The 22510-nt window shown below is 42.0% G+C and overlaps 2 protein-coding genes across 2 annotated transcripts; one reads left to right on the top strand and one right to left on the bottom strand.

Annotated features, from left to right (window-relative positions):
- The first annotated feature begins 365 nt into the window (after positions 1 to 365).
- On the top strand, positions 366 to 10254 carry znf395b (zinc finger protein 395b). Its single transcript, XM_080833090.1, has 10 exons — positions 366 to 472; positions 2490 to 2662; positions 3407 to 3546; positions 3842 to 3954; positions 4426 to 4622; positions 5038 to 5138; positions 6069 to 6309; positions 7166 to 7258; positions 7911 to 8029; positions 9093 to 10254. Exons 2-10 carry the CDS (start codon positions 2582 to 2584, stop codon positions 9202 to 9204), a joined length of 1197 nt encoding a protein of 398 aa, XP_080689216.1. The 5' UTR covers positions 366 to 472; positions 2490 to 2581; the 3' UTR covers positions 9205 to 10254.
- A 998-nt stretch (positions 10255 to 11252) lies between these two features.
- pnocb (prepronociceptin b) lies at positions 11253 to 14130 on the bottom strand (the record flags this gene model as incomplete). Its single annotated transcript, XM_080860711.1, has 2 exons — positions 11253 to 11888; positions 14008 to 14130. The coding sequence occupies 2 exons, from the start codon at positions 14128 to 14130 to the stop codon at positions 11253 to 11255; spliced, it is 759 nt and encodes a 252-aa protein (XP_080716837.1).
- Between the last annotated feature and the right edge of the window lie 8380 nt (positions 14131 to 22510).

Genomic DNA, 22510 nt, shown 5'->3' with positions numbered 1-22510 from the left:
TTGCTGGGTAGTTTATTGCAAAAATGTAGACTAACCCATTCCTTTTCACGAACAACTTAATTCAGCGTTAACGGAGGCACTACAACGAATGCCAGAGAAGCCACATAGGCTACCCATATGTTTTGTTTGCAACGTTGTTTACAATTTTGGAGGGGAGTGGACTGTAAAATAGTCTATAATACAGTCTTGGCTAACAGTGTGGTCAGAGCTATTGGGTCTTTCCTAGAATAATTCTATAACCGTGGTAATTCATCCCCGAATCCTCCTTTGTGCAAGTGGGCTAAACATGAAGTCATAGCTAGAGTGATTGCGAGTATCCTGCACCGGACCCAGCTGTCATTCGGCATAGCCTGTGCATACGAATGCACGTATCTTACGCACAGACCAGCCCCCCTTTTCACTAGCGGCACGGCACCTCGGCTGGAGACACTGACAGCGGCTTCTCCTGCTCCTCTAGCAAAATCAACATACGGTATTTTTGAAACTCAATTGAGTGTTACCCTCCTCTTGCATACTCTTTTCAAAGTTTATTATTACAAATAGCCTACGTGCATGCCATTGTGCTTCAATCGATTATTATGTTTCTGTATGCTAGTCTGACGTCTGCGGTGGCAGAAAATAGCTTAATCCTGTTGGGATGCCGGCTTCAATGGTTTTCTTCAAAAACTGTTTGCAAATAATTTTACTTTAAATGTAAACATTGCTTTGCAATGTTTCAATCTAACTGAAAGGTTGAATTTGGGTTGAATTTATGCAAAATGTGACATTTTGGGTCTCGATGCAAATACAGTAAGTTTTAGGAGTTGCAATGTATATCGACACAGATTCAGCAGAAACCCGTGTCGGAACACGTTGTCTGGGAAAGGCGTGTCCGTTTGAAACTCGTTTTCAGCCAATCACGGCTCTGACCATCCCACAGTGGGTAGGTTGTTTACTACTTGGTGTAAACGCCTATTGAAATCGACTCAGCGAAATGAAGAATTTACCGTGTAACAGTTCAAAACTACGGGTGTTTCAGAAGAAAATACGCCTATGTTATCAATACCCAAAAGCTCTTATTGACGAAATTCGGAATTGCGTTTTGCACATAGGTAGCTTTTATTTGGGTTTGCCGGTGAAATCATTCCTTCAGACGGGACGTGAAATATGAAACCTTTCATTACTGCATTGCAGCTTTCAGACCTCATTACTGCCATCTCATAACTGCTCCAGTGTATGAGTTGATCGATCCCCAAAAGTTGACATGTTAAGTCTGTGAAAACAAAAACAAGTCCAAATGTTGAATTTTCAGTTTAGCGGAGCAGTTGCTATAGGCTACCCAAAGGAGGTGTGTCACATAATCCCACCCACACCCCCCTTTAAAAAAAAAAGAAACCCGGCTAAAGAAAAGGCAGAGGCATGACGTCAGGGTAGTTATGTTCAGGGGCCTTGCTGACAGTTGAAAACAATCGGGGTTTAGCTCAGACCTGGATGTCCAGGCGCATCCTTTCCCGGGACTTTTTTATATTCTGACTGCTGAATGCACCATTTTCAGCCCATGGCGTGCAGGGCCTGTCGTTAGGCCTACCCCATCCATTATACGTTGGTTGTCAACATGAAAACACTTTTATGCTAGGTCACACTTACAGTGACCTGGACATCGTCATAGATTACCGATAGAAAACATTTATGAAGTTTTTAAACACAGAATTGAAATTGAATGTGAACATCATACTGTTAATAATATCAGAAAATAATGTGAGCTGTCTAGAGATTGATTTTAAACTGGGAGACATGAAAAATTAGTCCAAACGGCACTCATCACGTCGTTCCTTTTTTACCTCGTTCTTGCTGAAATGGTCACACAACTCTAGCCTCCGCTTGCGCCTGGTTGCCTTCATTTTTTCCTTCTTATATTCATAGCCTTCAAGTCTTGCTTTAGTGAATTGCCTAGTTAGCACCACCATATAATAATGACCAGCTAGCTGCTGCGCGCTCTCTCACGCTCACACAAAATGCGCACAAGTAGTGTAAGGTTGCTTGCTTCACACAAAGCTGATCCAGAACGTACTTACTTGCGTTTATCATATCATTTTCGATGGCTTTAATGTATGGTCGGTATGACAGGGAAATCTTTATTATTCTTTATTTAGTTTGAAGGTCTATGCCCTATTGGTCTTTAAGAGGAGTAATGGAAGCCCTAAATTAAATAATTGTATGAGACTTTCAGATAGTTTATAATAATTAATTTCTTGGAACACGTTTGTATAGACATACTGTACTGTATTTAGGCTATACATCCATAGGTTTGATGCTGAACTATTTTAATGTAGATACAACCCAGCACTGGTCTTGCACCTTCAGCGTGATGTGATTATCTCCTATCTGGATACTTCTCCTATCATTGACTTAACAAATCACATCACACACACACACACACACACACACACACAGTGTTCTCTGTGTGTCTGAAAGAGCTCTTACCTCGAGTGCTTTTTTCTTGCACCCAGCTTGCTTCGCAGAGGAGCGGACTGGAGGAGTGAGCCCTACGCCACACGGCGAACAGGCACAAAACACAGGGACCATAGCCAAGAGGCTGACCATGGCAGCTGTGCAGCCCAGAGGTAGACTGAGTCCAGCGGACACCCGGCCAGCCAGAGGGCCAGAGGACGACGAGGGGCTGGTGAGTAACTGCTCAAGTCTTGTTTATTTACCTGTTCTATTGTACAGAATGGAACAAGAGAGTGTCATGGTGTAATATGGAAAGAAAAGTGAATGTGGTGTAGTATGGAGAAACCAGTGAAATACTGAGTTGGTTTTCTTAAAACATTTGAGTCTTAATCAATTGACTGAGGTTTTCTAAAAAAAAAAAATTAATTGGTAAAAAAAAGTCCTACTTTGTACTCAGACATTTTTTTCTTCTTGTAAGGTGTTTTTCAATTTGTTTAAATGTATTCAATGAAGGGAAATGCCTGGAGGGGATTAGTATCTGGATATACTTCAGTGTGAATCTGTCCAATGTCTAAATATGTTTTGGTTTATAATACTGTGATATACTAGATAATCATTCTGTAGATTATCACCTAGATCATGATTATGTCTAGCTCCAGACATAATACATTCTTAATAGAGGACCCCAATACTACCAGACTTAATCCTTGTGTGGCCAGTAGTCTGTTCAGTTAAGCTATGGTCAACACAGACCAGTTAAAGACCACAAAAGACCATACAACTGAACCTTCACAATAAACAGTAAATATATTTGTATGATATTATAAACAATACTAAAATGAACAAATAGCGACAGATAATCATATGGACACACATTCACATACACACACTGTTTTTTTAAATCCCCTGCTCTCTCTCTCTATCATTATTCCTTGTATTACTGACATTCTTTTGGCTCTTGGTGCGCTGTGCACAGATCTACATGCAGTGTTGCGGCCAGGAAGACGTGGAGCTGAGAGACAGCCAAAGGGAGACGTCCGTTTACCTTCCCGCCGGCAGCTCAGAGGGGGCGTGGCCCTCAGCCGCACCCCTCACTTGCCCAGGGTCTTCCAACAGGTTTGGAGCTATTATTCACTAATACACATTATTCTTCACACCTTTTTTTTAACTGACTTACCATTTGATGTACATTTTGTATGTACTTATAAGGAGGGATTGTAGATTAGTTTGTACAGTGTCTGAGTGAGTATAGGAAACAAAGAATGAGCTTGATGGACACAAGCAGCTGACAGAGACAAGCAGCTGACAAGCTTAGCTGTTTAAATGTAATGGGTCTCACCTTTGTCCTTCTTTCTTTATTTCTTACTTACCAAATTGCCCCCCCCCCCCTCTCTTTCTCTGTCTCTCTCAGTTTCCGAAGTCCAGAATCAGTGGAGATGGATGAGATCATGGCTGCAATGGTGCTCACAAGCCTGTCCTGCAGTCCTAGGGTGCACAGTCCACCTCAGAAGGACCTCCTTCCAGGTGAACTGATCTAGCGCCTTCCCACTGTTGTTTGCAGTCTGTATATCAATGTGTTCCTTCGCCAATCCAGATAAATGTATCTATGTACTTTACAAGAAAATGGCATGGCCATACTATCTTTCTTGACCTAAATCAATGCTAAGTAATATGCTCATTAATACATAGCAGTGCACGACTATCCTGAACAAATTATTTTAAATTATATATTCAGAACACATATTTGGATTTGCCTTAGGAGGGCCTTAAAAGACTAGAATGTTGGCATGCTGAAGGGCGTAAATCATTTAAGAATCTACATATTTTAGATCCACTCATATTGTCAGCTAATACAATCCATTGCACTTCATACTTTACAAATAATAATATAATTCTTTTATATATAGCCACAAGGAGACCAGTATGGTAAACAATGATAAAACATAGATTTTTGTACCACAAGCTCATCGCTAACCACTGAGCGTCCTCCTGCAGCATCCTCATCGTCAGGTGACATGGAGTGTGGCGGTGGAGAGCTCTCGGACAGCGGCAGCAGCGGCTACTGGAGTTGGGACCACGGCAGCGTAAGCCCCGCCCCTTCCCCGTCCGTCACAGAGATGGATGGCAGCCTGGGTCACCCCCCTGATGAAGGGCTCCACATGGAGCTAGACTGTGAAGCCAGGAGGTATAAGGTGAGGAACATGAGTTTTGTTTTGTTTTGTCAACTGGTGGAGCTCAGCTTGTAGAGAAAGGTGCTAGCAATGTTATGGTTTTCATTCCAAGGGAGTAAATACGCTGATAAAAATGTTTATCGAAATTGTATGAAAAAATCTTGTTGTAGATAAAAGCATCTGCTAAACGAATAATATGTAATCGCTGCGTCCATGAAGCGTAGCGATTATTCCCTTGTGAATGTCTTTAGTTTATTGGGATAAAATTAGACTCAGACAGTGACTGGAAATGAATCATTATCACCTTGATTAACCTAGTGATCCGGTGTTGAAGAGTAAAACTCCCTATAAAGCAGATAATATCTGTGCATGGATGTTGACATACAGTCAAAGAGACAGACTGATCTTCTGTCCTGGTGGGGCTGCGGGGGTGCAGGGATCAGGAAAGGGGGCCTACAGGTGTCTGTGGCCTAGCTGTGGGAAGGTGCTGAACTCCAGAGTGGGCATGAAGAGACACATCCATCTGCACCATCTGGGGTGAGTGTGTCTACATGTAAAGTCATCACAGTGTAAATCTCAAAGTAATTGGCAATGGCAGGGTATAACAACTCTATTGTATTGAATTACAAAAATATATAATGACTATTGTTGTTGTTGCTTTTGTTATATATGTATTATATTGTATTGTTGCTTTTGTTATATATGTATATGAGTAGGAGAAAACCCATTTACACTGGTCAATACTGTCCTGGTAGGACTGTGTATTTAAAGGGTCTTTATTAGCCTGACTATCTATAGACTAGTGAGCTAATTGATTTCAAACTCCCCACCCTAAGCAGATTGGAGGCAGTGTATTACTATGTTTGCACAGCTATACCTCCTCCCCTTTGGCAGAAGTAAACAAAACGTTTGACCAAGGTGGGGGAGGCAGAAGGCTCTAGGCTGCCATAATTGTCTCCATCAACCTTATTGGTATTAATAAGTTACATTAACTTAGTCGAGGAAAACAGACCCTTTAAGTCTTCACTTAAGCACTCAAGCTTTTGAGCTACCCGATAGTCTAACCATTAATGTTAAGCAATGGGCCTGCTACTGAGCTACTTGTTTATAACTATTGTTATAGTTTTTTATAACTACAGGATAGCCATGCTAACTTTGGTCCGTTCGTTAATTCAATCCAGCACTCTTAAAATGGATTACAGTTCTGTAGGTCAAAGATTGGAGCATTCCATTTCACCACAAACACTAACCGTCATTAGTTTAGCCTCTGAAATGGGCTTAAAGCAATTAAAAACACCCTTCCTAACAGTGTAGGCTAATGCTAGTGACAGCATTATTTATTTGCCTTGCTGTTTTTACTTCATTGACTTACTAGCACCTTGTTTATGTTTTTAAACAAAACTTCGTATTTATAGCACCTTTAAACAATGTTGTTTTTCCTCACCTGTGTCATGTCTCCTGTCACAGAGGGGGATCAGAACATTCCCAGCGGGAGGAGGACTTCTACTACGCAGAAATCTCCTCGGAGGAAGAGCCTGCTCCTCCATCTCCAGCCCCCACCTTGTCCATTGGCCCCTGGGCTTCCTGTAGCTCTCCGTTGGATGCCAGCACACCAGGGACCCTGGCTTCAGCCTCTGCCTTCTCCACTCCTCTCAGCCAGTCAGCACCCAGTAGTGTGTGGCAGATTCATACTGAGCATCTCTACCAGGTAGGCAGTCATCTCGCCTCTACCAAATGCTCTGGAGATCTGTGTTCTTCCATTTTTTTGTGGCTGATCAGCCAAACCTGGGCTGGAAATTTAGTTTGTAATGTTTATGTTGCCAAAAAATGTTACCATGGTATTGAATGATATTTCCCCATATTAGATTGGAAGGTATGTAAGAGAATTATATTAATGAAATATTAAGACATACACCTGGTATGGATGGACATATTCTATGCATGGCTGAACGGGAGTTGTATAGTCAGGGTGGGCACCAAGAGGGGATAAGTTGTATTTTCTACTTCTTTCAATTTTTATGAAAAGTTTTGTTCATCCTATAGAAAAGTAGCAAAAAAAAACAACACAAATATTGGTCAAGACACAAGTGTCATAGAGACAGCAGCAGTTGCGAAACACTGTTTTTGGTGAACTCTTGTTCAGGTCTTAAGGATGTTTTCTCTTGAAGCGGATGAACACTGTTTTCCATAATATATGATTTACTCATTGACTGGGACCTTGACTGAACACATCTGAACCCATCTCTCCTGCAAAGACACTGAAAAATCGCAGATTTGCTTTTGAATGCCTTAAATCATTTGAACATTTTTACTCATCTGAAAACTGAAACTGAATCGGTTAACAATCTAACATGGCTGTGATCAAATTCATGAGATGAGCTTCATCAAAGACAGAATGTTTTGGCTGAATAAATTCATGATTAATTAAAGATCAGATTAATGATTTTTGGACATGACTTTTGGCCCTCTTTTTTGGAGACCCCCCCACCCCACCCCACCCACCCCTCACATAGAACCTTCAGCAACCTGAACTGACTTAAGTCCTCGCCCTCCCTCCCTTTTAGGCCTGTGCTGTGCCCATCCAGGTGACGGTGTCGTCTGGGTCTTCAACCTCGTGTTGCTGGACTCCCCCGAGCGAAGCACAGCACAAACCCCAGGTGGGCCTGTCAGTCTCTCCCCCGCCAGCTTTTGGTTTCTGACACATGAAAGTCAGGCGAAAATGAAGGATAAAAGCACCCTGTCCTGGTGTGATGGAGTGCCCTTGAGGGCTTGTGTGTGAAGCCATTGGCCTTTCAAGGCCATTTCTGCTCTCCAGTGCCTAGTTTTTGCCATTCAGAGCTGCCTGTGCCTGTGCTTTTGCTACGTTCAACCATTGCCATCTCCTGGCATTGCCTGTGGCTGGGTTTGTAACAACATGTTGTGTAAACACAAGCTGGCAAAGACAGTTTCAATTTGTGTTGCTTGTGGCTCTGCTGTTACTCAGGTTGTATGTGTGTGTGTGTGTGTGTGTGTGTGTGTGTGTGTGTGTGTGTGTGTGTGTGTGTGTGTGTGTGTGTGTGTGTGTGTGTGTCTGTGTGTGTGTGTGTCTGTGTGTGTGTGTGTCTGTGTGTTTGTGTGTGTTTGTGTGTGTGGGTGAGTGAGTGAGTGAGTGAGTGAGTGAGTGAGTGAGTGAGTGAGTGAGTGAGTGAGAGAGAGAGGGAGTGGGTGAGTGAGTGACTAAGCGAGTGAGAGAGGAAGAGACCAAAATAAAGTGAGAGGAATATAAATAAATTAGAGAAAGGATTTCTGATTTCTGTTCCTGTCTTTTAGGTGTTGGCATCTCGTAGTCGATCAGTGAGCGTGGGAGAGCAGTGGCTGCAGCGAAACAGCGCCCCCACCAGGTCACAGACCATCAGCGCCTCCCCCTCACGTAACCACTGCACTTTCAGGTGAGCTGTGGTTCTTTCTTTTTGTTCTTCTTCTTCTTCTTCTTCTACTACTACTACTTTTACTATTTCTTCTTTTTCTTCTACCTGCACCTCCAATGTATCCTCTCTTCCTCCTTGTTCTTCTTCTTCCTCCTCTTGTTCATGTCGTATTTATTGGGTAAAAGATAAATCAACCAAAATCAATGTCAGTGAAACCACTCCCTTGTCAGAAAGATGACTACTTGTGAAACCTAAACATTCTTGAGTCATGTGCACTGGTCATGATCATGTGATCATGTTTACATGTTATGGCAGGTAGTACCCTCCTTTGTAGGAACCCGGTTGTACATGAAAATGTTTTGAGATGTATTTATCTTTATGCATGGTTGTACCTAACTAAAAATTAGGTAGTTCTTGACATATTGCTCAATGCAGTAGTGCACGAGTATTTTGACAACACACTTGGTCTAATTTTATAAATGTATGGTCTGATGTTTACATGTTATGGCAGGTAGTACCCTCCTTTGTAGGAACCCGGTTGTACATGAAAATGTTTTGAGATGTATTTATCTTTATGCATGGTTGTACCTAACTAAAAATTAGGTAGTTCTTGACATATTGCTCAATGCAGTAGTGCACGAGTATTTTGACAACACACTTGGTCTACTTTTATAAATGTATGGTCTGATGTTTACATGTTATGGCAGGTAGTACCCTCCTTTGTAGGAACCCGGTTGTACATGAAAATGTTTTGAGATGTATTTATCTTTATGCATGGTTGTACCTAACTAAAAATTAGGTAGTTCTTGACATATTGCTCAATGCAGTAGTGCACGAGTATTTTGACAACACACTTGGTCTACTTTTATAAATGTATGGTCTGATGTTTACATGTTATGGCAGGTAGTACCCTCCTTTGTAGGAACCCGGTTGTACATGAAAATGTTTTTAAGATGTATTTATCTTTATGCATGGTTGTGCCTAACCAAAAATTAGGTAGTTCTTGACATATTGCTCAATGCAGTAGTGAACGAGTATTTTGACAAATATTTTATAAATGTATGGTCTGATGTGACTCTGACAGGAAGGGGAGAGGTGAGGCCAAGAAGTGCCGTAAGGTGTACGGAGTGGAGCGACGCGACCAGTGGTGCACTGCCTGCCGCTGGAAGAAAGCCTGCCAGCGCTTCCCTGATTAAAGGACTCAAACAGACTAAAGAGTTACTCTCAGAGAGAGAGAGAGAGAGAGAGAGAGTGAAAGAGAGAGAGAATGAGAGAGAGAATGAGAGAGAGAGAGGAAGAGAGACTCACAAAGCATTATAGCACTATAGAGGACACAGGATCAGCCTCCTTCCACTTTTGTACTTGTAATTTTTCTTGTGGTGGTGTTGTTTTTTTCCTACGAGAGCATTAAGATGTTTTTTTTTTTTTTTTTTTCTGTTTTTTGTACATCCCCTTTCTGGAGAGCTGGTGCTAGTTGAAGTGTGGACTGGTAACCTCTCCCGAAACCTTCCCAGTGCCCCTTCACTCCTTGCCCACGGCAAGATGTATATTCTTTGCACAGAGACTTTCAATGTCATTCTCCTCACAGAATTAAGAAGAGGAAAATAACAAGAAGTGTTGTCGTTTAAACCCAAGCCCCTCAGATCCTTATTCAGAGTTCAGGTGTTACTTTAGTATCTGTAGCTTTATATCTCTCTATCAATACATATATTGTGTACAGTGCTTTTCATTTTGAACCTTTTCTTATGTTTTTTTTTTTTTTTTTTAATCATTTAACAGTGTATTTTGTGTATTGTCATTGTATGATTTCGTTGTTGGACTACCATTTTGATGTTTATTTTTTGTTTGTTTGTTGAAGCGTTTCTATGATGGTTGTGTTCAAAGTTAGCTAATAATGGCTTTTTGCCAGGGTAGTTCATCCCATCCACAATCTTCCACATACACAGTGCTAGTCTTATTAGAATACTGGGCCATTTCGCCCACAGAACAGAGAGGATGAAAGGATCTGAAGTTGTACGAGCATTTACAGTGTTTAAATGAAAGATGATTTATCGAGGATGGCAGAGAAAGAGGGACAAAGGTAAATAAAGAAATGTGATGACATGCTGATCGCCTGTGCATGACAATCCACCCGAGAAAATAGTATACCATTTTTTTTGTTATTTCTTGTGCAATTTTTTTTTTGCTATGTAAAAGTTTCAAAATGACCAAAAAGAAATATTAAAATAAAGACTATGTGTATGAAATACAGTTTTATTCACAGTTCTAAAACACTAAACAAATACATCTGACAAAATTTCTCAGTGCAGAATGCTGCCCGGAAAGTTGGCGTTAAGTATGGGGGCAGGTGTTTTTACAACACTGTTCACTCTGATATGACAACACGGCGATGTTTAAAGCACAACAGCTGTGAGTGTGCGTATAACTCAGATCGGCTGCTTGCATGCAAAACAAATAATTTAGCTTTTTGTTAAATCACGTTTACCAGTTAATACATCCGTCAGGAAACTAGGTTGCAGTTTGGTAGATGAGCTCTAGAGGGCAGTGTTATCCAAGGAAGCAAAGTATTATTGGAAGAGGGCTCTTCAGTCAGCTTATGACGTCATTGTGAAACTCAGGTTAACACAAGGTTCTTACACACAACATATGTAATCACAGAAACACTCAGACACACGCACGCACGCACGCACATACACACACACGGTTTCTTCTCTGGCTGACAATAACTCAGCCTTGTAATTTACATGAATGACACACTGCATATGAAACCAATCAGAATGCAAACGTTTACGTGCAGACTGAACAACTACAACCAAAGCTTAAAGTGCGAAGTTGAATCCACTAGGCAGTAACTCTTTGTAAGTATCCACCACAATGCCTTGACCTCGGGGGGGAAAAAGAAAGTGAATGCTTCAAAGTGATCTCTTAAAACAGGACTTGCATGCTTGGATTCCTATTACTGGCTTTTTCACGGCATGAATACACTGAAAACTCTTAACATGAAAATGTCAGTAGTGTAGAAATCAAACGAGAACCTTCCTTTGTCATTTTTAACATTATGATGGTCAGGCTTTTTTTCCATGACCATGTGTTCTTCCGTTGTGTTTATGTTTGTTTGCTCTATTTTGGGAGAAATGGTGATCACAGTAAGCATGGCTGCTGCCAGAACAGCATGGAACTGAGGTACGGCGAGTGGGAAGGGTCATGTTAAGGTTGGTGGACAGGAACTCAGAGGTGGGGAGGCCTACAGGGTGGTTGGCCGGCGCTTGCCGGGAGCAGAGAGGTTGTTGAATCGGCCGGTGCGACCTGTGAGGCTCAGGTACTGGCGCAGCAGCTGGCTAACACGCTTCTGGCTGTTCCACTTGCGTGCCGACTTGCGGATGCCGATGAACCCGCCGTACCTTTTCTGCAGCGGCCGGCTCTCCGTCTCCGAGCTCGGCAAGGCTCGGCCCATCAGCTTCCGGTAGTTGTGGCGACCCTTCATGAACCCGCCGAAGCGCTTCGCCAAGTGAAGGCTGGCTGCCTCCAGGTCTGATCCCGCCTCTCCCTGCTGTTCCAGCGACTCTTCACCGCCCCGATCTTGCTCCTCATCCTCCTCGTCCAACCGAGTATCCCTAACCTGCTCGGCCTCGAGCGCAGAGCGGAACCACTCTGAAACCCCCGTCTCCATGGCCGGCTGCCGCGGTTGCTGTTGACCTTCCTCCTGATTGACCTCCTCTTCCTCAATCTCCTCTAGGCTCGTAGGGTCACCGTAGTCGTCTCTCTTGGCCACAGCTATTTCTTGTAGCTGGTGAGGAGCAGGCATCTGGTTCACGGTGGTATGACACAGATCCCAGGTCAGTGCAGGGGACATCTGGGCCTCGCATTCCAGCAAACACACCTGACGGGGGGGTCAGAGGGGAGGGTTAGGGGTCTGGCATTGATGTGAAAATACCTGTCAGTGGCACACACAATGCTATGGGTACAAAGCTGTGCACAGAATGGTAATGTGGTGTTTTCAGGTGACTTCTGTTTCTATGTATGTGTGTATGTAGTGGTGTGCCTTTGTGTAAGAGTGTATAAATACTGTATATGGTGTATATCTGTGTGTGTTTTGAAGGTATGAAAGTGTGCATATGTAAGAGTATGTGTGAGATGTCAGTGTTTGTTCAATGTGTAGGAGAGAGTGGAATACAAATACATTTCTTTCTGTTTGTGTGTCTAATGGTGTATGAGGGGATATTTGTGTATGAAAGAGTGTATATTTTTGTGTATGAAATGGTATAAATATTTTGTGTATGTAAGAGTGTATATATTTTTTATGCATCAATGTATATTAGGTGAGAATGCGTGCACTTTATCATGCAGATATAGTCCATGTGCGAGTAAATAGCACACAGCTGAAATGGACGGATAGCAGAATATCTAACCCAGTATGTCATGGTGATAGACAGAGAGACAGTATAAGATCCACCCCTATATTGCGATTATGGACAGATGAGGAAGCAGCGGGCAGCTATCTGTGGAAATGTATTACCCATTACACACATAATGGGGACAGCATGGGATTCTCTGAGTCACAACTTGAATAGACGCTTATAGAGAGTAATAAGTGTGTGTGTGTGTGTGTGTGTGTGTGTGTGTGTGTGTGTGTGTGTGTGTGTGTGTGTGTGTCTGTGTGTGTGTGTGTGCGCGTGTCGGCGTGTGTGCGTGTGCGTGTGTGTTGTTCATATGTGTCAAAGTGTATACATGTACTCATATGTTTATTTATGCATGTGTGTGTCTATCCCTGTGTGAGTACATTTGTGATTGTGTGTGTGTGTTTCTGTGTGTGTGTGTGTGTGTGTGTGTCATTGTGTTCACACGACTCCTCAGTGAGGTTTGTGCCCTTCAATTTCTGCAGTGAAAGGAAAGAAGTTGCCTGAGGGGATACATCTGTGCCATTAAGGGTCCCCCATGTTCGGCGTCAATCTCCAGTCACTCTACCAGCTGAAAACTGTTCCGCAGCCAATTACCCACAGATATTACACACGCTCTCCTTGGGTAGCACAGCTGCATCAGGTCTCTGCTGTCATCAGCCAAATTGGTGCAACTATTGCAACATCCGTGGCCTCTACTAAAGCAAACTAGCATGACTCAAGACCATTCTTCAAATGTCCCCCTCCACAGAAGACACTCCTGTTGTTTACACATCAAAATTTGTCCAATGTTAGGGGAATAAATAAACCTTTTTGTAGTTCAATGTGAGCTACACTATCAATTTAGAGGAGGAATCTCTAATATGTTCAACGTTCTAGTGTGTTTGTTAGATGAACCTTAGATGAAGCCCAGAGCATCTAAAAATAAGTCTTATACTGACCAAATATACTAGTTTTACCAGTAGTTCTTAATGACCACATCCAGCTAACAACAGCCTCTATGTGAACAAATAACTAATCCAATCATCTGTACAATATTCAGTCAATCCACAGTAAGTCCAATCAGTCCAAGCTGATTGGTAGACCTACTGGAAAAATAGTACCCTGCTTCAAACACATCATCTTATCTCACTAAATCAAATGTGTATACATTCTTATCTCACTAAGGCTAAATGTATAAATTCACGTTGTGTGAGAATACAGCCTTTCTATTTTTTCGTCCTTGTTTTTATCTCGAAAGTTATGTTGGCTGACAGTATTCTAGCACCTATGTTTTTTTTAACCATATAATTAGAAAACCCAGTCTAGATGTTGATACAATCATCGTTATTTGTGTAACTTTGCTCTAACATGTCCACATTTGTTCCCTGTGAACCCTGATATGGGTGGGTTACTTGTATTTGAGGTCACTTAATGCCTTGTGCATTGGGCTTGATCCATTACTATAAACTGGCATCAAGCAAAGTATTCCCAGAGTTTTGAAGGCTACTCTTCTATTGCTCAACCTCCATGGAGGAGAAGAATCTCATCTTTGCCAAGTAATTGCTTGCTGAAACGTTTGACACTGGGCAGGCTGTGGGTGTGGTGGGTTGGGGTCCTCACCAGTGTGTTGAAGGCCTGGTGTTTTGGCAGCAGGACTCCACACAAGATGCAGTCCCTCTGGCAGTCAGCCCGGACTGGGGCGCTCAGGCTCAAAAGCAACAGGGTCCAGAGTGGGGTCTTCATGGCTCACAGGAACCAATGGCGTGGCAGGATGGGATGTGTACACACACACAGGTTGAGGGAGAAACCTCTGTGAACAGGACAGGAGGGTGTAGTGGAGCGAGGAAGAAGAGGAGAAAACAGGGGAAGAGGAGTGAGAGAAAGGGGAAGGGAGAAGGAGAGATGGAGGGGAAGTCAGAGAGAAGGCGCAAAAGGATGATAGAAGGGGGGAGATTAGATAAATTCGTTTAGAGAAGAAATAGAGAAGAAGAAGAATGGAGAAGAGAGGAGAAACAGGAAATGGCAGAGAGGAAGAGATGGTAGATAGGGAGAGAGAGAGAAGAACATGGATGAGGAAAAAAAGAGAAAGGGAGTAGGGATAACAGAAAGAGGCAGCAGATAATCAAGAGGAAGAAGGCAAGAAAGAGTGGAAGAGAGTAAGCAGATATGATATAGGAGAATAGGACAAAAGGACAAAAGGGTTGTAGAAAAGGATTAACATCCTATGTAATTATTTTTACGCTGAGCCCCTCTACACATTCAATGGTGTGACCGTGAAGCCAATTTTAAACACACATCAGTGCTAGCCCAAGGTGCAAAGGATGCCATTGATTTTTGTCAAATAGAGATAAGACAGCACTATCTGGGAAAACATCTTAAATCTTCCGGTGAAAGAGCACAGCAATTGGGTAAAATAAGTCCACCCCACCTCAACCTCTTGGCCAATTTTAAAGGACATTATTACTGTGCACTCAGGCTTTATTATTCTTTTGTCCTTAGTGTATGTCTGAGCTTGTTCTTTAAATTTGTCGGTTTACTGTTAAAAAAAAAACAATAAATTGTGGTGTACCATACATCAGCTAAGACAACCTATTTACCAACCAATAAAGCACTTTAATCACTCTATTACTACAAAAGAACCAACCCCCAACTATATATTCTGTCTCTCTAGTCATTCACATCCAGGTTCATACTGGTGTCAGAAGTGTGGTCTTGGCTGTGATGGGTCTATCAAAACTTGTTAATATGAGGGACAGCCTAAAGACACTAACACATGTTCCTCTGCAATTAATCTAAAGTCTGTGAGGATTTCACTGTCACTTCCTTGCTTCTGCTTCACCATCTGACATCTATAGGCAGGTGTATCTCCTCCAGCAAGGGAATTTTGCACAAAGAGGAAATGTGTTTTCCGAGACAACTATTCAACTCAAGACACTAGCAGGGGAAAATGTTCACTTGAAGGCATGCCACTCAAGACACGTTTGCATCCACTTCTCTGGCCCTCAGCGCTTCTAATGTGTGAAATGCAAGCAGTTTATAACGGAGGGCATGCACCATCTGGTGCGGAGCATGCGTTGCCCCCGCCTGAAATTCATCAGCCAAACTCATCATCTGCCCTTAATTGGGAGAAGAATAAAAGCTCCTGGCATAATCAGGAGGAAATGAGGGGGGGGGGGGATGGTGGGGAGGAGAGACACAACAGCAGGACTGTAAGATGGGGGGCTAAAGTACCGAGTCACTGACTCATTCCCCTGGCAAATGTGGTGCATTAGTCATATTAGGTTAGAGTTGGAGGGGGGGGGGGGGGGGGGGGGTAACAGAGGAAGGCTTGACAAGCGATGTTGCGCCACATTGTGTTGTGTTGTGTTGTGTTGTGTTGTGTTGTGTTGTGTTGTGTTGTGTTGTGTTGTGTTGTGTTGAGCATATCTTTGCCTTTACTCAGGCAAACAGCAAGGGACACACAGCAAAACCACAGCATAAGGATGCGGTACGCAGAGGGAGACGTTGCCTATTTGGTGCAGAATCTCATAAAAAAAGCCCCCAACTGCTGCAATTACTGTACTGTGAGACACGACTTAAGAAATGGGCTATAGCTTTGATGAGAGGAGATGATTGAAAATGTCTTTCATGCAGCCCCTCATGCATCATTAATAATACTTGATTAATTTTACATGACTTCCTTGATAAGAAAGTTTTTATTATTATTTATCACTCCATAGGTCCATTGAATGTGCTTGAATTAGATAGTGGAGAGTAATAATAATTTGATGGTGTGAGATTGTTGGCTGAATTAACTATTTTAACCCTGAGCTTCTGTGTTTCATTATCGTGTCTTGTTGTTTTTCTGAACCTCAGTGCCTTTGTTGAGCTCATGGATATCACCTCAATCATACACATACAAAAGGCTCTTCTCTACCCGTTAGTAATAGTGCAAATTATGAAGGTCCCTATTCATGTCAAGATGTATTTGTACACCATCATGCAATTTGAATGATCTGTTGTCCGGTAGCATAAATGTTCTGAAGGCCCTACCTTTGATCAACTCTCATAGCAACTCCCACTTCAGTCAATTCTTCTGTTCAAGGAAAACCCTTTTTTTGGGGGGGGGCACTGTCATATCTAACCTACCAAGTTAGGATGCATTCAACGTACCAGACTGACGTCACCACACGCAACCAGGTGGAGGTATGTTTTCCTGTGGTGTCTGAGATTGACCGATTGGAAAGTCTCCTCTGAAGAAGATCCTGTGGGGCGAGATGTGAAATTGTTAAACCGTGGGAATGTGCTTAATCCGATTAGTTGTGTCTGGCTCCCCTTCTCCCAGAGTGGAGCAACCTGATTGTATCACCATTCTGGTAAACAGCCTCGCTCCATTCTCATTTCACAAGCGTGCCATGTTTAGATAAACATGATTCACAAACGCTGCGGAAGGGGATACAAAGAGCAACGATAATCAAACACTTTCTGAAAGGGCTGCAGTATCTGTGGTTACACAGGTGTCACTTCCCACACAGCCTGTGAACTGGGAGATATTTGGACTGTGATAGGGTTTGTCAGTGTACATTTATTTTGATCTCAGTCAAAATTGAATGTGCCAGTTGAGGTTCTCGTAGGCCAAAAAATGGTTGGCCTTGAGACACTCACACATAAATGTGTGTTCCAAATGCAGTCACTGGAAGTGGGCCTACTGAAGTGTTTGTTTGCCAGAACTTTGAAAAGGTAGTGAGGGAACACTTTTGTCTGGTAGTTAAGAAATGCAAATGCAGGTGTTTATCACAGCAAAAATACAGAGCATACGGAACATCATTTCAAACCTTTATGAGCTGGCAAACACCCGCAGAGCAAATGTCTTACTTTTCAGTCAAAAAAATATTTCCTTTTCAGTGTTATCTCAACAGACACTCGCAACCTGAATATAAATGGCGTTCAAAACAGACACACTGGGGAAAAGGCACAATACCACCCCCTAGTTCTAATACATCAAGCAATTAAATTCAGCCATTGGTAAGTCGTCACATTGAATTAATCGAGCTTGTCCTCATTGTCAGAACTGTTTTCACTCATACAAGAGCCGATTCAGGTAGTTACTTTAATTGAAAACATATTGATCGCCTCGGGGGCCCCAATTGTATGGCACCAGGCATATATTTTGCAATCATATTAAGAAAGATTATCGTCTCCTTTGGCACCGCGATTTTCCATTAGCGCTGACGATGCAATCATCTTGAACCTCACGACCGAGAGTCCGGACGAGGAGCAGTGTCATAATAATGGTGCTAATGAAGGAGTGGAGTGGAGGAGTGGAGTGATCTGTGGCTTTGACATTTACTTCGGTCTAGCACCTCTCCATCTTTCCCTAGTGCGATCGAATGATGAAACACAGACAGACGCAAAGGCCTCGCATGCAAAGGACTCCATCAGTCCATGGGGACACATGTGGACAATAGCTATTCAGACATGAAATCCATTGACTGATTTCCTAGAGATGGGCATTTCATGTGATTAGGCTACTCATAACCTGTGATTTAATGCTGTCTTCAATTGAAACACCACAAAGATCAAATAGTCCACGAGGAATCTGACTTTGTTATCTGACTTTGTAATGCTTTGTTATGGCACAAAAGACGTTTGGCTCAGAGAAACGTGCATTACATCACAAAATGAACGAACAAACGAATTAATACAATGACATTCATATATTCAGTTCATTTCAACTAGGCAATTATGGTGTGGTTGTAGAAATGACTGGAACCAATTGAATATGTTTGAATACGCTGAAGTGATCAACGGCAACATTGAACTAAAGCTTATGCCAGGGCCCTTCAAAGGAAGAGTAAACAACATGACATTAGTTTTTCTGCTGTATAAAAAAAAAACTTGTTTTCTTTTACATAATTTTTCGTCAAGCAGTTTTAAAAAAAATCCCACCTCTAATTTGCATTTTGTGCCATTCTACAATGATTGCGAAGACACTTCACTGGAATTTGGAACTATGTCCAAAGAAAGTTCATCAGAGCATTTGTAGAAATGCCATTAAAGTATAAATATGAATAATTCATTGCCAATGGGCTACTCCGCATGAATACACAGAGGAAATTATGTGCAAGGGAAAAAGCCCAAAGTGGCACAATTATGGAAATTGGTGGCTGTGTCAGTATCTACATTAGAACCTGACAAAGAGGGATGCAGGGGGACTTTGACAAATGAATGCTGTGTATTTCTGCTGTCTTGTTTTACTGAGACATGTGATAAATAGGAATTACAATAGCGGTAAACACATACAACAATGCAAAATGCAAACCAAATCAAATAGTGTCAATGTAGAATATTTTAACAGCTTTTTAGGAATGACAGTGTTTGATATTAAGCAATTAAAGTAAGCCCTGTAATTTAAATCCATGTAAAGATATTTTGAAATGTAATAAGGGATTATTTGGTGAGTTTGGGCTTAGGTTTTTCCACACGTACTAATAAAAATAACAACTTGAGACATCAATAATCAAGACTATTGTATGAAAGCTAACATAACGGGCACTAAGTGTGGGTCCTTCATGTTCGAAATGAGAGAAAGTCCAACAGTGTACTCCCTACAAGAGTCATTACACTATTTAAAGACAAACCTTTTAGAAACTTTAAATATCAAAATCTGTCATTATCAACAATGCATGCATTAAAAAAAGAGGAAAGGCATCCCTTTCATTTCTGATATGCCTGCTTTGGTTTTTCCCACATCTAAAATATCGAGTTAGCTCCTGGTTCAGGTGCAAATTAACCAGAAAAAAAAAACAGTTTTAATAGGAATTTGATTAGACTCTCCCACCAGACCTTAAGGATTAGATTTTCTCAGCACTAATCGTCGCAGCAGCAAATCACTTCCTGATAAACCTATCCATGAAATTAAATCACTTCCTGATAAACCTATCCATGAAATTAAAAGCCATTTGAATACTGATTGACCAAGCAGTTGTTAGCTGATTAGTAACAAAAGCATCCTAATAAGATTCGGCAGCTTGAAAATGGCGGTTACATCATTTTGTCATATTCTGCTCTGCATTTACGTAAAGGAAGAAACTGTCCCTCCTTCTAAAACTTCTAGAACAGGTGTCTACTGCCTGGAGAGAATGGAAAGTGCTTTGAAGCCCAGGCGCAAGAGAAAAATGCAATCTTAGGCTTGCCTTTTTCAGTATTCATCCACCACCTTTGTGAAAATAGCCATCAATCGTGCGGCTCCTCAAACGTTCTTTGATATTTAAATCCCCTTAACTTTAATACTAACTTTAATTTTACATTCATTAGCTCAAACAGCACAATCAACAGCCAGCGCATGAAATTTCAGGACATGAATGTCATCTGATGTGTATAATGGAGACTGCATGTCATGAAAACATCAGCATTTTCTTTCCAGATCCCCACCTCACCTAGCCAGGCATGGGTGACAGACAGAGAAAGAAAGTGAAAAACACACAGAGAAAGAAAGAAAGAAAAAAAGACAAAAAGAGGAGGAGAAACAATGACGAGGTGAGACAAGGTGAGGTTGTGTAGGTGATGACGACCGGGGGAAAAAAAACAAAGCCTAATGGAAACCAGGGGTTAATTAAAGCCTGTGAGGTCATTAACTTAGATCACAGAGGACTAGTTAATAACCACAGGAAAGCTCCCCCGAGTGAGAATGCATGTCATTGTATACCTCCAAGAGGTTAAAAACAAGAGAAAAGTGCTACAGTTCTATTAACATCTTAAAATAAAATAGAGAATCTTCGGACACAGTTCGACATGAGGTATAAACACCAAGTCACGGCATAAATGTATCACCCCCCCCCCAATTCACACTCACACGAACACGAACACACATACATACACAGATATCTAGGCACAAGAGACATAGCACCCTGTCTTACCTATGACTGCAACTGGGATAAGCACTCCCTGTGTTCTCCGTACGCGTTGTATGTTGTGTTCTCTCCCCCTTGACTTCTCTTGTGGCTGTGGTGGCTATACTCTCTCTCCTCTGCGTTTGGGCGACTGATGTAGTCGAGGCCCCTCCTGGCTCCTTATAATGACACACCCCTTCCTCTGGTGCAAACCCTTACCCCCCTCCTCCCCTCCCCCTGGGATATGCTGTGCAGACTAGGGGTGGGGGGTGTTGGGGTGGCGGGGGGCATGTGATTCTCAACAGACATTGACTCCACGCTGACGTTTGAGCTTAATGTTTGACGTCATGACCCTCCAAACCCCACCCACTACCCCCCCCCCCCCCCCACCCCCCCAAAAAAGTCACTGAACATGGCTAAATATATATGCATCCTCTAACTAGTTCAGACACCTCTAGGCTATTTGTGTGTGTGTCTCTGTGTGTGTATTTCTGAGTAATTCATACGTTCATGAAAAACCATAATGCCTAATATTGAGGAAAGCAAGGCAAACAAGAAATGAGTAAGCTGAATTAAGGCCATTAAAGACCATTTAAATCCAATGACCTGATAAGACATTGAAACAGGGCATTCCGGGCTTTCCAGGTTTTAATTGTGATACGACGACCTAAAGAGGATGGGGGATGGAGGGTAGTTGGGTTTCACAAAAACATAGATGATGGTAAAAGCAGATCGGTGGCAGCATCAGGAGGAAGAGTAGGTACACTCTGTGGGGCCATAGCCAGAGTGACCCTGCCACCAAGAGAGTAAAACAGAGCACAGGCGAAAACATATGATGACCAACACAATACAGTCGCATATGGAGGAGAAAACTGTATGGAAAAGAGGTATGATTCATAGCCCATGCCATGTATAATGTTTAGATACAAATCTGAAGGAAGATAATTTCATTCTGGCTGCTCAGGAGGCAGAACTGGCCCAAGTGAAGGTTACTACTTTATGTTGTTACTGCTTTGGAAGACCACCACAGATTGTGTGACCCTGGGGTGAATGAACATCCAGGGAGAACAGAATAACACACAACCACAGAGAGAGAGAGAGAGAGAGAACGAGAGAGAGAGAAAAAAAGAGAGAGACACCCCAAACACAGACAGACACACACACACACACACACACACACACACACACACACACACACACACACACACACAAGCACACACACACACACACACACACACACACACACACACACACACACACACACACACACACACACACACACACACACACACACACACACACACACACACACACACACACACACACACACACACACACACACACACACACACACACACACACACACACACACACACACACAGGGACACACACACAGGGACACACACAGGGACATTTAAATCAGACTGTAGTTGTTTTGTGCTCATTTAAAAAAAAAAAAAACTTCATTTCTTTCCTTCGTGGCTTAGAATGACAAGAGGAAAAAAATTGAAAGGTATTTTTAGATAAGCTTATATTTCTTACCAAGCTTTGATCTTTATAACCATGCACTCTTATTTCTGTACATGAATGAAAGGATTAGAGGCAAAAGCATGTTCATATTTGAAATTATTTTTTTAATCAGGAAACATCATTTTAGAACCAATATTCACACAAATACCATGTTGATGAATCATGAAGATGTTTCCTTCTCTATAAATAAAGCTAATTAGAGTGTTTTGCAATCTATAATTTGCTGTATGTTTGGTGCCTTTCTATGGATAGATTTACTGGACATACATATTTCATTCAAACTCCTTATTTGTACACAATTACTAACAGAAATGTTTAATGGAACTACCACCACCTATTGCACCAGTCATCATCAATCACCAAACTAACATTTGTTTGAGGTAACGAGAGATTAACTTCACTCAAAACATTGATATAGAAACTATCATATTGGATAAATATGAAGGCATTTCCAGTGCGCTGGACTATGCCTTTTTTGTGTGCCCCACTGTCTTGGGATCAATGCAAAGTCTTATGGCCTCACCAAGCAGTGAAACTCACTGAAGCAAGCCTGAATCACCCGGGGCAACTGAACTGAGGTAAAATGCACTTCCCCTTGTCATTAGCAGCAGAGACCTCTATGATGAGTGTAATGCGGTTAGAATCAGGTGCCTAAGGGGAAATATACACAACATTTTAAACCATATTGACTGGAAATTTAACTACCATGGAGTTAATATTTG

Source organism: Sprattus sprattus, assembly GCF_963457725.1.
Source record: "Sprattus sprattus genome assembly, chromosome: 2".
In the NCBI taxonomy this organism is placed as follows: domain Eukaryota; kingdom Metazoa; phylum Chordata; class Actinopteri; order Clupeiformes; family Clupeidae; genus Sprattus; species Sprattus sprattus.
The sequence above is the reverse complement of the archived record's forward strand: the minus strand, read 5'-3'. Positions and strand labels throughout refer to the sequence as shown.

Coding starts and splice junctions, on each gene's coding strand:
- znf395b (XM_080833090.1), top strand. CDS start 2,582: ATGGCAGCTGTGCAGCCCAGAGGTAGACTGAGTCCAGCGGACACCCGG. Junction 5,139..6,068: donor ATCCATCTGCACCATCTGGG/GTGAGTGTGTCT, acceptor CTCCTGTCACAG/AGGGGGATCAGAACATTCCC. Junction 7,259..7,910: donor AAGCACAGCACAAACCCCAG/GTGGGCCTGTCA, acceptor CCTGTCTTTTAG/GTGTTGGCATCTCGTAGTCG.